The sequence below is a fragment of the Culicoides brevitarsis genome, chromosome 3 (assembly GCF_036172545.1).
Source record: "Culicoides brevitarsis isolate CSIRO-B50_1 chromosome 3, AGI_CSIRO_Cbre_v1, whole genome shotgun sequence".
Classification (NCBI taxonomy): domain Eukaryota; kingdom Metazoa; phylum Arthropoda; class Insecta; order Diptera; family Ceratopogonidae; genus Culicoides; species Culicoides brevitarsis.
This window is the reverse complement of record NC_087087.1, coordinates 20,367,812-20,382,964: the sequence shown is the minus strand read 5'-3', so window position 1 is coordinate 20,382,964 and position 15,153 is coordinate 20,367,812. Positions and strand designations below refer to the sequence as shown.

General features: G+C 27.4%; 1 protein-coding gene across 1 annotated transcript; it reads left to right on the top strand.

Annotated features, from left to right (window-relative positions):
• Positions 1 to 355: 355 nt before the first annotated feature.
• On the top strand, positions 356 to 2,753 carry LOC134833249 (probable cytochrome P450 6a13). Its single transcript, XM_063847508.1, has 4 exons — positions 356 to 1,389; positions 1,886 to 1,956; positions 2,015 to 2,114; positions 2,182 to 2,753. Exons 1-4 carry the CDS (start codon positions 429 to 431, stop codon positions 2,595 to 2,597), a joined length of 1,548 nt encoding a protein of 515 aa, XP_063703578.1. The 5' UTR covers positions 356 to 428; the 3' UTR covers positions 2,598 to 2,753.
• Positions 2,754 to 15,153: the final 12,400 nt, after the last annotated feature.

Below are 15,153 nucleotides of genomic sequence, written 5' to 3'. Positions count from 1 at the left end.
TCTTTTTTTGGTATTGAATATTTTCTCGGTATGTTTTGTTAAAATATTTCTAACATTTGATATATTTATGCATATTTCATCTCTATATAAAACCATATTTTATGTACATATAACATGATTTTAAGCAAATATTTTTGTCGGCCCTGGTCGTCATCCTATGTGTGTCGACAGACACGCGATAAACATCGTGTGATAACCTTGAACTTGTGATGGTAGAAATTTTATAATTCGACATTCATTTATTCAGTAAACAGCAGTGTTGTATTATGGTATTGTAGTCAAAAGAGCAGGAAGATAAACTGCTTGTACCTATTTTTGTTTAGTTTACAACAAACGTTTCAAGTGTTAACATCAAACCTCCTAAATGTTATAATAACTAAGCGAATTTAATATTTTTCAGTGCAAATTGTATTCAGTCAGACAGAAATATGATTTTATTACTTTTTCTGAGCACTTTTGCATGCTTCTCATTGATATTTATTTATATCAAAATAAAATTTTCATACTGGAAACAATTTAATGTTCCTGTCGTTGAACCAAATTTCCCTTGTGGAAGTCTCAAGGGAGTTGGAACTAAAATACATGTCATTCTGTTGTTTGACCAAATTTATCGAAAATTGAAGGAATACGGACCTATTGCAGGATTGTACTTTTTTACTCAACCAGCTGCGCTTATAATGGATCCGAAAGTCATTAAGGACATTTTAGTGAAAGATTTTAATGTGTTTCACGATCGTGGATTATTTGTTAATGAGAAAAGTGATCCTTTGTCCGGACATCTATTTTCCTTAGGTGGTGAAAAATGGAATCGTTTAAGAAAAAAACTGTCGCCTACATTTACATCGGGAAAAATGAAAATGATGTTTGACACAATTGCTGATGTTTCGGATCAATTTAAGAATTATTTGGAACAACAAATTGATGAACCAGTCAATGTGGAAGTTAAGGATCTTCTATCGAGATTCACAACAGATATCATTGGCAATTGTGCATTTGGAATTCAATGTAATAGTATGTTACACCCTAATAGTGAGTTTAGAAATATGGGGAAAAAAATTTTCGACACACCGAAAACCAAAACTCTTAAGTTCGTTTTTATGAGTCTTTTTAGAGGCTTAAGTAATCTTTTCCGGATGAAAACAACTGATGACGATGTTGAAAGATTTTTCTTAAATTTAGTCAAGGAAACCATTGAGTACCGACGACAAAATAATGTTGTTCAGAAGGATTTTATGAATCTTATTATGAACTTATCTTCAGAGTTTAACGCAAACACTGAGAATTCAATCAAAGTTGAACAAACTACCGACATTAATGGTAATATGAATAACGACAACATGCTTTCATTTGAAGAAATCACAGCACAATGTTTTGTCTTTTTTATTGCTGGTAAGTTTAGGTATCATTCAATATTTCAAATGTTTTTTCGTGTAATGAAATCGTTTTATTTAGTTTGCTTATTAGTTATGTTTTTGCTTAAAAATAATAACGCAAAAATTTTACCATCCATTTTTATTTTTGTGTATACTTAATATACTTAATTGCATGTGTTTCTTTAAATCTATATAAGTAGGTACATATATTAAAATTCTCATCACCGTGTCATTGAACTTGAATTTTTTATTACTTTTTTTTTTTAATAATGTAAGAAAGAGCAACAAATAAAGTAGAAATATTTGTATAGTTTTGAGAGCTTTACAAAATAAAATGAAAACCAACCACATATAAAGTTTGTTTCTACATAGGTATTCCTTACTAATTTGCATAAAAAAAATAAATTTAATTTTAAAGATTGCGAATAATATAATTCTGAACGACTACTCTGAAGTTTGTTTATTTGTTTTTATTATTTTGGATATTTTATATGTATAATTTTTTTCCTCAGGTTTCGAATCATCATCAACATTGATGACGTTTATTTTATATGAATTAGCATGTAATTCAGAAATTCAAGAGGTAATTTTATTGGGATGTTTAAATAATGCTATTTCATATTAATAATAATTATTTACAGAGATTACGTGGACATATTTTAGAGGAGTTAAGAAAACATAATGATAAATTAACATATGATTTAACAATAAGCATACCATACCTAGATCAAGTTATTAATGGTAAGTAAAATACTCTAAAACAAAAATTCGTTTTGATTTCTTTTTTATTTATTTAAACTTTTTTTAGAATCTTTGCGAAAATATCCCGCTTTGGGATCACTTAGTCGAATTGCATCAAAAGATTATCAGATTCGAAACACTAACATTGTCATAAGAAAAGGACAATTCGTTAACATTCCAGTGTATTCAATTCACCATGATGAAAAATATTATTCAAACCCAGAAAAATTTGATCCAGATCGGTTTACGAAAGAAAATGTTGCAAAACGTGAGCCGTATACATTTTTACCATTTGGCGCGGGACCAAGAAGTTGTATTGGGCTCAGGTTCGGACTTGCTCAAACACGAGCAGGCATAATAACCATTCTGAGTAAGTTTAAAATTAGCAAATGTGCAGAAACTCCTGAGCCAATTGAGTTTTCTGCAGTATCCCCTGTTTTAGCCAGCGTTGGAGGAATGTGGCTCCAAATGGAAAAACTTTAATATATCCGTATTTCAAATATTGTTTAAAACAAATTTAGAGAGACTGAAAAATGACTTATAATAACTTTTAACTTTATTTTTAGATTATTTATTCGTTCATAAAGGGTTGACATAAAATTATTTTTTAGTGACTATATAATTTCTTTTTTAAAGTTTATGACTTTTTGTAAGTTGATGAAAGTTTTTAAACATTTATTTTAATCATTTCATGAAAAATTTTAATACATATATTAGATAACGTGAAATACAATTCATCCTTAAAATTAGTAAGCGTAGTTAGTATTACAGTTCAACAGCTTTGTGATATTGTTCCATATATAATTGAGTAAGAATTAAGAATGTATAGTAACTTTCGTAAATAATATTATTTTTAGAAATAAATATGAGATATATTCTCTTAGTTAATTAAAAAATCACTTACTTAAAATAAGTGGAAACAGTATCTTTTCTCTTGGGATGTTTTGATAAAAATATTCGATTGTAAATGTAATTTCTTAAGCAAGATAATAACAAATATTTTGCCCTCTTCTATTTATTTATATCCGAAAACATACATTTATGAATCAGAATCATTAAATGGTCCTTTATGAAAAATTTTAATTTAAAAAAATCTATCAAATACCAAGAAATCATCCCTCGATCTTATACATATAGCAACCACTCATATATATCATATATGGTCAAATTAAAAAAAACTCTTCAACTTAAAATCCACCCTTAATGGAAGTTTTTATTTGTGTGACTGTAATATGAATTTTTTAAAGTACTATGACACAAATACATAAAGCGCATTTTCATTTTTTTTTATAAATCATTCATTTTTTATGTAACACAATCCATCATAAAATCTTCGTCAAGGCAAAAGTTCCTTCTTTTTTGATGAACTCAACAGTAATCTATTCAATTTTTCAATTCTATTAATGTTTTATGAAAAAAAAAATAATCAGACCGTGCTTTTGGAATCTTTAGAATGGATTTGCTCATAGGTATGTATTTATTATTGTTGAGCGTTTCAAAGAAAGGTTTAATTAAATTTTTATTTTCACGAATTTTTAAAATTTTATGACAAACCTATTTAAATACCTATTTTTGTTTTTTACCTAGATTTTTAATGTTTTAAAAAGACGTAAGCAATAATAAATTCAGAGTTTCCGATTATTCCTATTTTTAAGAATAAAAACTTATAAGTGTGTAGTTTGAACTTTTAAAACTAAAAATCAATTAATTTAAAATGTAATACTCAAATCATGACGTGTGGTTACGCAAAACATGACATTGATTTTTATTTTTTTTAAAGAATAAATATCTATAGAAAGAATTATATCTAGTTTTTTTTTTAAATTCAATTCGATAACAATGATAATAAACAATTTCTTTTCAATCTATTAAGGGGAAATCATATACAACATACCCAAACATCTCATTTAGAAAATATGTAACAAATTATTTATTTCCTGTTAAATATCAATATTCTCTTCTGCAAGTTGAGTAACAATACAAATCGTCGATGTAAAAACTATGATTGATTTAGAAACACTTAAATTTATTTTTGCGTAGTTTTTATTTTAAAATTTCTGCGTATCTTTCTCGCTATTCTTCAAATGTATTTTATGAAATGACGCGGTTCGAACCGACAACATAATAAAAGAGAATTATCGAGCAGAAGAAGAAGGGCCGTGTACATTGTTTTCCCCTTTCAAAATCAAAATGCCTTGTTGCTATACTATTGTTGTGATGTCTTCACCCTCTTTATAACATTTGGTTTAGGATATGGGACGCCATCCTGTATTATACATATATTACATACATAGAAGACGAATAATACTCTTAGTTTGGTTAACTATTAATTCTTTTGTCAATTTAATATAAAGAAAGAAGAAATTTTGAATGTGTAAAGATTTTATATTTTTTTTATTTCACGTTGACACGAAAACCATGTTAGCGAAAAAGTATAATCAAATTTCGCTGGATATTTGTTGCTCGCTTCTTATATTCTGCAGTTTGAATTATTTTTGATCTTTTCATTGTATTAAAAATTTATTTACAGACGTCTAATCTTTTATGACGCTATCATTTCTAACAATATATGAATTTTCTCGAAAATTAGGTGGAATTCTTTTTTTCATAATTTAATACATTTTCATAAATTAAAGGATTAGGAGAGAATTTTTGTCGCTGTTCAATTTAAATCACTTTTCCGTATAAATCTTATTGTAAATAAATAACACAAGAAGCATCATTAGCATGTTTTTTATTGAACACTATTCAAATTTCATTTTAAAAAATTTTGTTGGTATGAAATAGAAATAACTATAGAATAGTCAATAGTGAGTACTTATCTGTGAATTCATGTATCTTTATTTTTAATTAAAAACACTTTCTTTAGTGCCTTGGAATTTTTCAAATGTGATACGAATTCTTAGTTGTTTCTAAATGGTTGAAAACTACTTATACTTTAACTTAAAAATTATGATTTTAGTCCACACTGATTGTTTTTGTAATCAACATTCATTTATATTTATTAAAATAGGAGCGAAAGAAACATCGCTTTAAAAAATCGCCTACCTTTAAAATAAAAATAAGTATTAATTTTAATTAAAAGATTTCAATAAAAAGTATTACAAAAAAAATCAAGCTAGAGTGGCAAAAAATTCTTTTTTTTTTATTATAATGACGTTTTTATCTACTTATTTACAAAATACATCATTTAATTTTCTAGCTTTTTGAGTATCTTAATCCTATTGAAGTGATAATATACACTTTTTTTATTCTTTGTGGCGATTAAATTTAAAAGAATAGGTCATATATTTCCATGGAAAATACTTAATAAAAATTTGAATATATTATTATTTTTTTTATTGTACCAATTGATGAAAATTAAAATGAAATTAAATTATCTTCTATTTTGTCAATTCTTTATGTTCAGGATCTATTGGAACGTTCAATTATCTCGTTTAATTTCTCCTATGAAGACATCTGTCTGTACCTCGCAATGCGTCGTTCTAGTTTTTTTTTGTTACAAATTAAATTATTTTTTATTTTTGTATGTAAAATACGAGTTTTGTATCTTGTATCTTGTAGCGAAAAATCTTGAATCCTGTTTTAAGATTCTTTTAAATTTCTTATAGCCTATCAAAAATAGCACTAAGAGGGTTTAAGAATAGAAAAATTAGAACAGAATATTTCCAAAATAATGAATTAAGGGTTTTTGGTTTTGTGAAAGAATTTTTGTAATTTTAATAAATCGATTTTCTAATGGACTTTATTTCAAAAAAAAAAAACCACCAACAGATAACAAAGAAAATAAAAGTTCAATCGTATATGAAAACATTTAGATCATTTTTCAGTTAAATCAAGCAAAAGTAACATAATTTTGTACTCTCATTCAGTGTCCAGTTCCGTATTCAAGTTTTTAATCTCCTTATATAGAAACGACTCACTCACGTGTGTATTTTTTGTTTTTATAAAATGTGTGTGCTTGAGTTGAACGTTTTAATAAATTTAAGTTCCTGGTGGACACAAACAAGGGTGATGTTTTGTTATTTTGATGGCTTTTGCGTAAAAAAGAAAGTAAGTAGTATTTTCTTTTGACACTTGAATCAAGAAAAATTTTAAAAATGAACAATTGTTGTACTAATTCTTTTGCGATTTCATGAAAAATTTAATCTCATGCCATGATTTTTATCAACTACGCACACCCATTGAGATATCAATTTTAGAACAAATTTTAAATTGCATTCCAGACATCATGTAGATAATAAGCGCCCTCATTTCCATATCAATTGATTTTCAATAAAATATTCATTAATGTTAAATCGAAAAAGATTTAATTTATAATTCGCCCTCTTGTAATTCACGAAAAGTGATGTTTCCTGCCACCATTCATACATCCGTAACGATAAATAAATTTACTTTAAAAAATCTTGGGTATATTATTATTACATATTATTTTAAAAATATGAGAATATATTTTTGTATATACTGATAAAGAAGCGTACTTAACTTTATTTGAATAACCATGATGTGCTATTATTTGATTTATTGCATGAAAATACGAATAAATTATATTTCACGTGTATGAATAAAAAAATAACAGATTTTTTTTATCAATTACATTCACCATATGAAAACATTCACGTTTATTGAATTTTTCTGTACAATCTAATAATGGGGAAAAACAGATTAATATTGAATAAATATTTGAATAATAAAGTCCCACTCATATTCAACCACTACGCAAGGTTTTGAAGGATGTTTAGATATGCAAATTAAAATACATGGAGGTATCATTGATTGGATATATTTGTTTATTTCTTACAGCAGTTTTTTTTCAACTCTATATTTGACATAATTCAAAGTGTAACAGCAATAAAATGAAAAGAAAGACTAGAAGTTACATAAAAATATAAAGTATTTTTCTTAACAACCAAGCGTTAAGTGAAATTTAAGAACTCCAATAAAGCGTTATTTAATTTTGAAGAGCGAATTTAGAAAGACTGTGGTGAAATGATTGGCGTGTATGCGGTGTTAAAGCGTGTGCTTCATAATTAATTTTACGCTAACACACGCATAAATTTTATCTTATTAATATGATCCTGCTCTCTACCCTTTCTATTTGTTGTGTTGTGTCGTTGGTGTTTGATTTTTACGATAATATAAATTGGGTATAGGGCGCGAAACACATTTCATATCATTGAAAGATTTGTGTCAGCATATTTTCTTTTCTCTTTAAACGCTGCTGGCAATTTTTTACTTAGAAAAAATACAATAAATTTATATTGCGTAGGTATGTCCTAATTAAAATGAGGCAAAAAATAACCCTTTAAAATATTCCTATTTTGTCGGTGTATAATTATGAAATATAATGCATTTGATTTCTGAAAAATACTGATTGTAAAAGATAAATTAGTTGAGATCTTCAAAAATTTTGTGAATTTTCTCATTTCCGTAAGTTTATTAGGGTTAAAATAATATTAAGGTTTTTGTAGAATATAGTGCCTTAGTTGTTTAATACATATATATATCTTTATATATATATACATATATTTTTTTTAAGTTTTTTTAATAAATGAATAATTACATACTTTTGGTAGAACAATGAATTAATAGAATTTTTTAAATAAATTGTTAGATTAAAAGAAAAAAAGTAAGAATTGAAACAATAGTAGAAAAAGAATCGTACGAAATACCTGTTATATATACGTTACTTAAATTACTTTTAATTAAGGTGTTATTATGTCATGAACAACTGATATACAAATTGATTTAAAAATAATTTTATAGGTAGGCATCAGTCTATTCACGCAATGTATTTAGAATGAACCACTATTGAGCGCGTAACGTTAAAATTAATTATATCAATTTCCTTTATTTTAAATAAAACGCACTGAGCCTTCATTTAATTTCTCTCATCAATTTTGTATTTTTATACTTCACTTATTTAGAAGTTTTACATGTGTTGTATATCACATAACTAGAGGCGATTAATATGTGATATTAATTTAAAAATAATTTTCTTGGTATTTTATTGTGTAAAATGTTGAGGCAATTAATTATCAGTTATATTTTAGAGATGTTATTAAATTTTAATGAGCGAAAGTTGTTAAACTGACATCTTGACATACAAAATGTTTGCGTGCGACTTTTAATTGAAATGCGTTAGTTCCTAGGGGTATTTATCAATTTATTTGTGTTTAGGTATTGTAAAGATACGTCGTTTTTTGTTTATGAGAAATATTTGCTGTATATTGTACTTATATACATATTCAACGCATTTTACTATGGATTTATCTTAATAGAATTATGTCATCAATAAAATTATGTGAATGTTACCATTTTAAATTACATATTTCACTGAATGGAACGCCCGTTACGGGTGAGCTAATACTGAAACTTTATTTAAAATGCATTTTTGGAAGTCGAACAAAATAAAACTAAAATTTTCATGAATTTACACAATTAATACCTACGGTATTATTGAAAAGAAAAATTGAGTATCTAATATGATTTGATTTTCTAAAAAAATGTTTGTTTTCCTTATCTTTTTAAATTTTGAAAGAAAATAATAATATAAAAACATCTTTACTGTAAATGTGTAGATTTAACCAATTTATTGCTTGTCCACTTGTAAATAATTGAGTTTTTGAAATTTGACATCAAGTAAATAAAAAAATAATGGACAAAATTGAGATGCATTAAGTGATACTAAAGTTTCTTTGACACGTGTATATGTTTTTTACGTCAATAACTTGCCAAAAAAATAACAAATGAAAGAACCAGGAATAAATAATAATAATATCCAAAAAATATGTGGGGTACACATTCTTAATATAGAATCATGAAAGGAAGAATCACCAACACAAATAAATTCAATTTTATGAAATCAGGTCATTTGTAATAAGTAACCTAGATATGATGCGTACATAAAAGGGGTTTCTCTTTGTAAGAATCAGAAAAAAACTTTTATTTTTTGTCATTTACAATTTTTTTCATTGAATGGCCCTCGTTTTCGTTTGGAAACAAACGAGTGTCACTTCCTGTTATTACCCCAAAAATTTTTATTTCATTCTTAGACATGAAAATATAACTTTAACAAAAAGAAGCAGGCACTTTACATGCGTTCCATCTCATCTCAATATTACATCAAAAATTATGTGGCGACACACAGGATATGGACCGAAACTTCTCTTTTTGTTTGGCTATAAACTGAATATGACCGTTGTAGAGCTGTATAACCTTTTCTTATTTTAATGTGAGCAAATTTGAGTTTAGTTTTTTTATATAGAATATTGGCAATTATTTCCCAGTGTTGCAGTCAATAAATCATAAAAAAATACTGATGAGCAAATATAGCGACAATTGGATTTGTGGGGAGGGGGAATAAACAAAAGACTGAGAAATGTAATATTATTTAGATGTTATTCAAAATAAGCATCGATGCATATTTAAGCATGTTTTAGATTATAATGGATAAAAACCGTTCGATGTTCAGTAATTTCTACAACCTTATAAATAAAAAGAAGATTATTTGCGTGTTGATGTATCTTCAAAACTCACAATTATCAGCTGCATGAAATTTATTATTCAAAATTTTTATGTTAAGTGAACAAACTCCCAAAAAGGCACACCCATAGCGGCGCGTCATTTTTAAACGGTTTTACATCAAACACTTCAAATATTAATTAAATTCCTTGTTTTATGTGATAATAATGATTGCTTGTGTGATTATATAGATTACATAAGGACACGGCGTGCGCTTGTTGCTCTCAGAAGATACTAAATAAATAATTTTAACGATTTATTAAGTGGAAATCATATGTTACTCAGCACATCCAACACATATAATGGCAACAATTTTAATCACATGTTATATTTATTATTATGTCTTTTACAACGCATTGTCTAACCCCGTTCACTTTGTTTTTTTACGCAACAGTACTCGGCATGTGTTTCTGTTTTTTCATGTTATCATGTTAGGGGGTGATATGTGACTCATGTAAAATCGGGCCAAAATAAATTATTAGAAAATTTATTTTTTTTAAATGCTCTCGAATAGATGTCTCCTTTATGATTTTACTTATGTAAAACATATTCTCAGTTAAATAAAATGTATAGACTCAAGAGCATGGGAAAATCTTAATTAATCAAAAGTTTCCCGCCAGAGTGAAAACTCTTGAAACCTATGTATTAAAATAGCAAAGAGAACGTTTATATTGTAGAATAAACAAAATGTAACTTAAATGTATAAATTTAGAAAGTAAAGCGTTTAAACAAAGTCCCATGTGGATCAAACAACGCGTGTCTTCGGCTATAAATCGTGTGTTTGGATTTTTTGTGCTAAACAACGTGTAAAAACACATTATTCTAATGAATTCGATACCTACCACTGAGCTCACCCCTTTCATTCTCATGGTCGCATCCCATGATATACAATAAATAACCACAATACAATAAATCAAAATTCAATTCCCATAATTGCTGTATGACCATAAACAAAATAAATTCTGAAAAATAGAAAAAGGATATAACCATCCTTCTTTAGTTTATGTTTTATAAAATGCTGATGTTTTTTTATTTATTAAAGACATTATTTTAGCATTAGGTATTGCTTAACTTTTTTTCAAAATTATTTTTCATTTGTTTTAATATAAATTTCTGACAATTTTCTCAAATGTAGCAAAGTGATTATAAAAAAATGATTTAAGTCATAAGTACCTTGAATTAGCTAAGCAAATTCGAATTGTAATATATGTTTGTTACATAAGTCCTTTTGTGTTCCGCGTCAATGTTTAGATTCACTTTGGCGAAACAATGATGCGGCGTGTGCCGCTGGCGCAAAATGGCAAAAAGGCGCATTTTCTGGGCGAAAGTGGAATTTTTGTATTTTTAAATTAAAAAATTATTGTTTGCAACATTTCTGTTAATAAATAGTTTTACTCAATTTTAATTCGGTTTTATGTTTCTTTAGAACGTCAAGTTGTTTTAATAGTAAATTTATTAATTTTGATAAAAAGGCGACTTTCAAACCACAGAAATTGGCATTACAATAATTGTAAATTATAAGCATTTTCTGCGAAAATTTTTTTAGGGGGGCGCCATCGGCTAAAACAGGCGCAAGTTTTGAAGTCGCCGCACCCAGATTGTAGGGTCGTTACGCCCCTTTTTTTTTTTTTTGAAAAATTTTAATTTTTTTCAAAAATTTCTCGGCTATAAAAATAGGGATACTTTTTTGCCCAAAAAATGTCATTTTTTCGCCATTTTTCTCAACTTTGAGGCCTGGGCTCTAGATTTTTATGTTCAAGCCGGGAAATTTTATGCCTGAATTCGAATTCTTTGGAAAGTTTACTGTCGTTTAGCACCTTACCGCCTTTGATTCTGACAATTTTTCGATGTTTTTAGGCCGGCGTTTCACAAAATGGGCCCTTTTTGTGCGGTAAAAACAATGTAGTATATCAAACATATACTACAATATTGTCATAATGTAATAGAGCAAAGAAAATGTTAAGCTAATGAGAGGAATATCTATTTAAAAACTTTTTGTAGTATATATACATGTAGTAGTATACATGTAAACTGTGAAAATTACAAATTTAGTGATTAGCCTTACCTGCAACCCACTATGGACAAAATGTGTTTTCGTGAAAAACTTAAAGAAAAAGTTTAAAGTACACAAAACACAAAAACTTAAAAAAAATTGCATTCTTTTAGTCCTGAAGCCAAAAAGTAATTTTAATTTGCCGAAAATGCATTTATGTGCCAATTTTTTTTTTCATTAAAGATTTTCGATTTTTTTTTAATTTGCCAGAGAGTAATTTTATATAGGTACACCAAATCTTGAATTTATTTTACTGTTTATAAAACTACTGTTCGATGACATTTGTTCGATCGAAATGATGTTAAAATTAAAAATATTGACTGAAAATTTTCTACACATTTTTTAATGATAAAAGTTTTATAATAAAAAAAAATATTATAAAATGAAGTGTTGATATGCTGGGGATCCTTGAAAATATCGAATATCATTATTTATTTATAAAAATATAAGATTAGAACTTCGAATTTATTTACAAGAGAATAAAGTGGTTTCATAGTATATAAAAACCATTGCTTTTGATTTACTATTATTTACATCCGGAGAACTTTCAACTGACCACAATCAGTTCTACCCATCATAAAAGTAATAATATCAACTGAACCATATCCCATTTCACTCGTTATGTCATTTTTACTCAAAAGGTCCTAAGAAATAATCATAATAATATGAAAATGATGATAATGTGATTTGATTCTGCATTAAATATTATATTAAGTGTCCAAAAAGTTTTCGGTGACGCTCCTATGCTTAATATTAGAAAAAGGCAACAAAACTAAAGAGTAATAATATTCATAAATAGGGAGATAATGTTCTTCCGCAAACATTTTATTACAACGTTTGAAGCAATTTCTTTCAAATAAGATATTTCACAATCACTTTGTGTGATTTCTATATTTTTGTTTGCTGATGATAAGGATATAAAAATATTATTGTGTAAAAGGGTGCAAACCACATCATAAAATAGATCTTTTCATACACCTCTCATGAATATCTTTCTCATTAAATTTTTATTTAAAAGTAAAAAACTTTTAAAGTAAAAAAAAAAGTAAAGAAAAGAAAATTAATCAATTTACATTTTTAGTTTTTTTTCAGTTTTTGTAGACTAAGTTGTTGGAATAGCAAAAATTAGTTAGCTTAGCACAGTGGTTAGCGTATCTGACTGATGAGCGTCGGTTCGAGACTGTAAATCATGAAAAACTTTTCTGACTCCGTGCTCAAAATTTACTAAGATCTTTTAGAAACCCTTTGGGACCTTCTGAGAGAGCTGAGTGAATTTTTAGGGCGCCTGCTTGGGATGACAAGTAAAAAACTAAGACCCATACCTCGGCGCTTACTGAGGAAGCCTACGATTTTACAGTATGAAGTACAATAGAACTCATTAGAGACCACGGTGCGAGCCATACTAGACTAGGTCTAGTAAACCCTACCCTACCCTAGCAAAAATTTTCATAAATTCAATACTATTTGTGACAGCTTTCAATAAAATAATGTCAATCATCAAAAATCGCCAAAAATTGTTCACCAAATCATGTTATGAAACATTTGGCTTTTTTCACAACTCTCAACTTCTTGCCTCCTTGAATTTTTTTAAAAAGTTTGCAGGTAATAGTTTAGGGTGGTAATGTGAAACATTTTTTGAATTTGTATTTATGAATTAAAACTAAGAATTTTTTATTGCAAATTTTGCAGTTAGATTGTACGTCTTTTGTCACATAAAAATAATAATAATTTTCTATAATTTTTGCTAATTAAGTACCACCTAGTTAGGCATCAACCCTTTTTGTTAGTTATCGATTTTTTTTTTTGAAGCAGAGACAAAATTCCATACACATGATTTTTACTTGACTTTAAAACATGGATGTTGTATACCTGCGTACCACATTTGAATAGGTTGCACCAGGAGTAGTGAAAAAAAAAATAGGTAATGATAATAAAGAATTTATAAAATATCATTCAATAAATCGAGTTTTGCTGTTTGTTTGCATAAACATAAAAAATGTTTGTCTTTCTAAAAACTTACAATTTTAACATTCCCAGTATGGACAGTTTGAAATTAATTTTGTCGGGTTTTTGTTGAGTATATCTATAATATGTTCCATACAACATAATGTATATTTGTATGTTTTTGTCCTTGAAAATATTCTACTGCAGTATTATTTCATATTATACGTACCATATCCAATGCATCAATTTTATTTCAAAGTGTTGGAACATGTTACGATGAGGAGTTTAGCAGACACTAGGTAGGTACTGTCAAACAAGTTTGACTGCACAACCATCCGCACGTCCGTCTCCAATCTAAATTTATTTAAATATTTATATACAGTCTGTTCCCGATTCATTCCCGTTTTTGTTTTCATATATGTAGGAACTCTTGCTTTCAATATTCGCAATGTGTAGGACACGCAAAACACATACAAAGAAAAATATTATGTCGCATTCCCGATGCCCCTGTAAAGAACCATGACTTTGAAATCGTTTTGTAGCAATACGATGCATCATATAGGTACGAAAAGTGTTATATAAGCTTTGCCAAACAGTTCGTTTCAAAACTGGAATTCTATGGCTGCCGGCTTATTATATAAAGTTGTTAGTGTTAGTTAATTTGAATTACATAATATATATGAGAATATGTATTTGTGTTCCATTTGGATGAATTGAAGAGTTATAAAAATACTTCGAAACTGATATTAGTTATATAATAATCGTGCAAAAAACTATGTTTGATATTTGATGCTTACATTTTGAATGAAATTTTTTTGAGTATTGTATCTGTTCGGCGATTTCTTCTATAGTAAAGAAACTTAAATAAATAGGAAAGTAAATATTTATTGAGAAAATAGCTCCTTTGTAATTATTTTTTTATTGTTGTTATTGTTGAAGACTTCAAGAACAGAAAATCTATTGTCATAAGAAAATAAATTTTATTGGATTATTTTATTGTTTTACTTTGAATCCATTAAGACGCTGTATTATATAATATTACACATAAATCTGTAGATCGAAAATATCGACGCAGACACTTGACTTTCAGATTTCCTCTAGACACATTTATTTATTTGTTCTTTTGTTGTTGCAATTCTACATAATGTGCGTACACAAAAACAGAATTATATTACCGGAGTTGCAACATAAAAGAACAAGTATGTAATTCTTATATGGCTCTGTGGTAAAAGAATAAACATTTTTTACAAATGCATAAATTCTATGGCAACAGACGTTAGCAACAATAATTCTTCGGTTTGATAATTTTATAGGGCTTTTTTGAGCTGACTTATATAAAAATACAATTTGTTAAATCATTTATGAGCATGCCCAAAATATAATTAGACGCTTTTAGGATATGTATTTGAATAAAAGTGTTAAAAAAAGCAAAGGAGGAGTCAAAAATATTTTCCAATTTTTTTTTCAAGTTAAACACAAAATTTATTTATATTTGGTCATAAAATAACATTTTGTTTT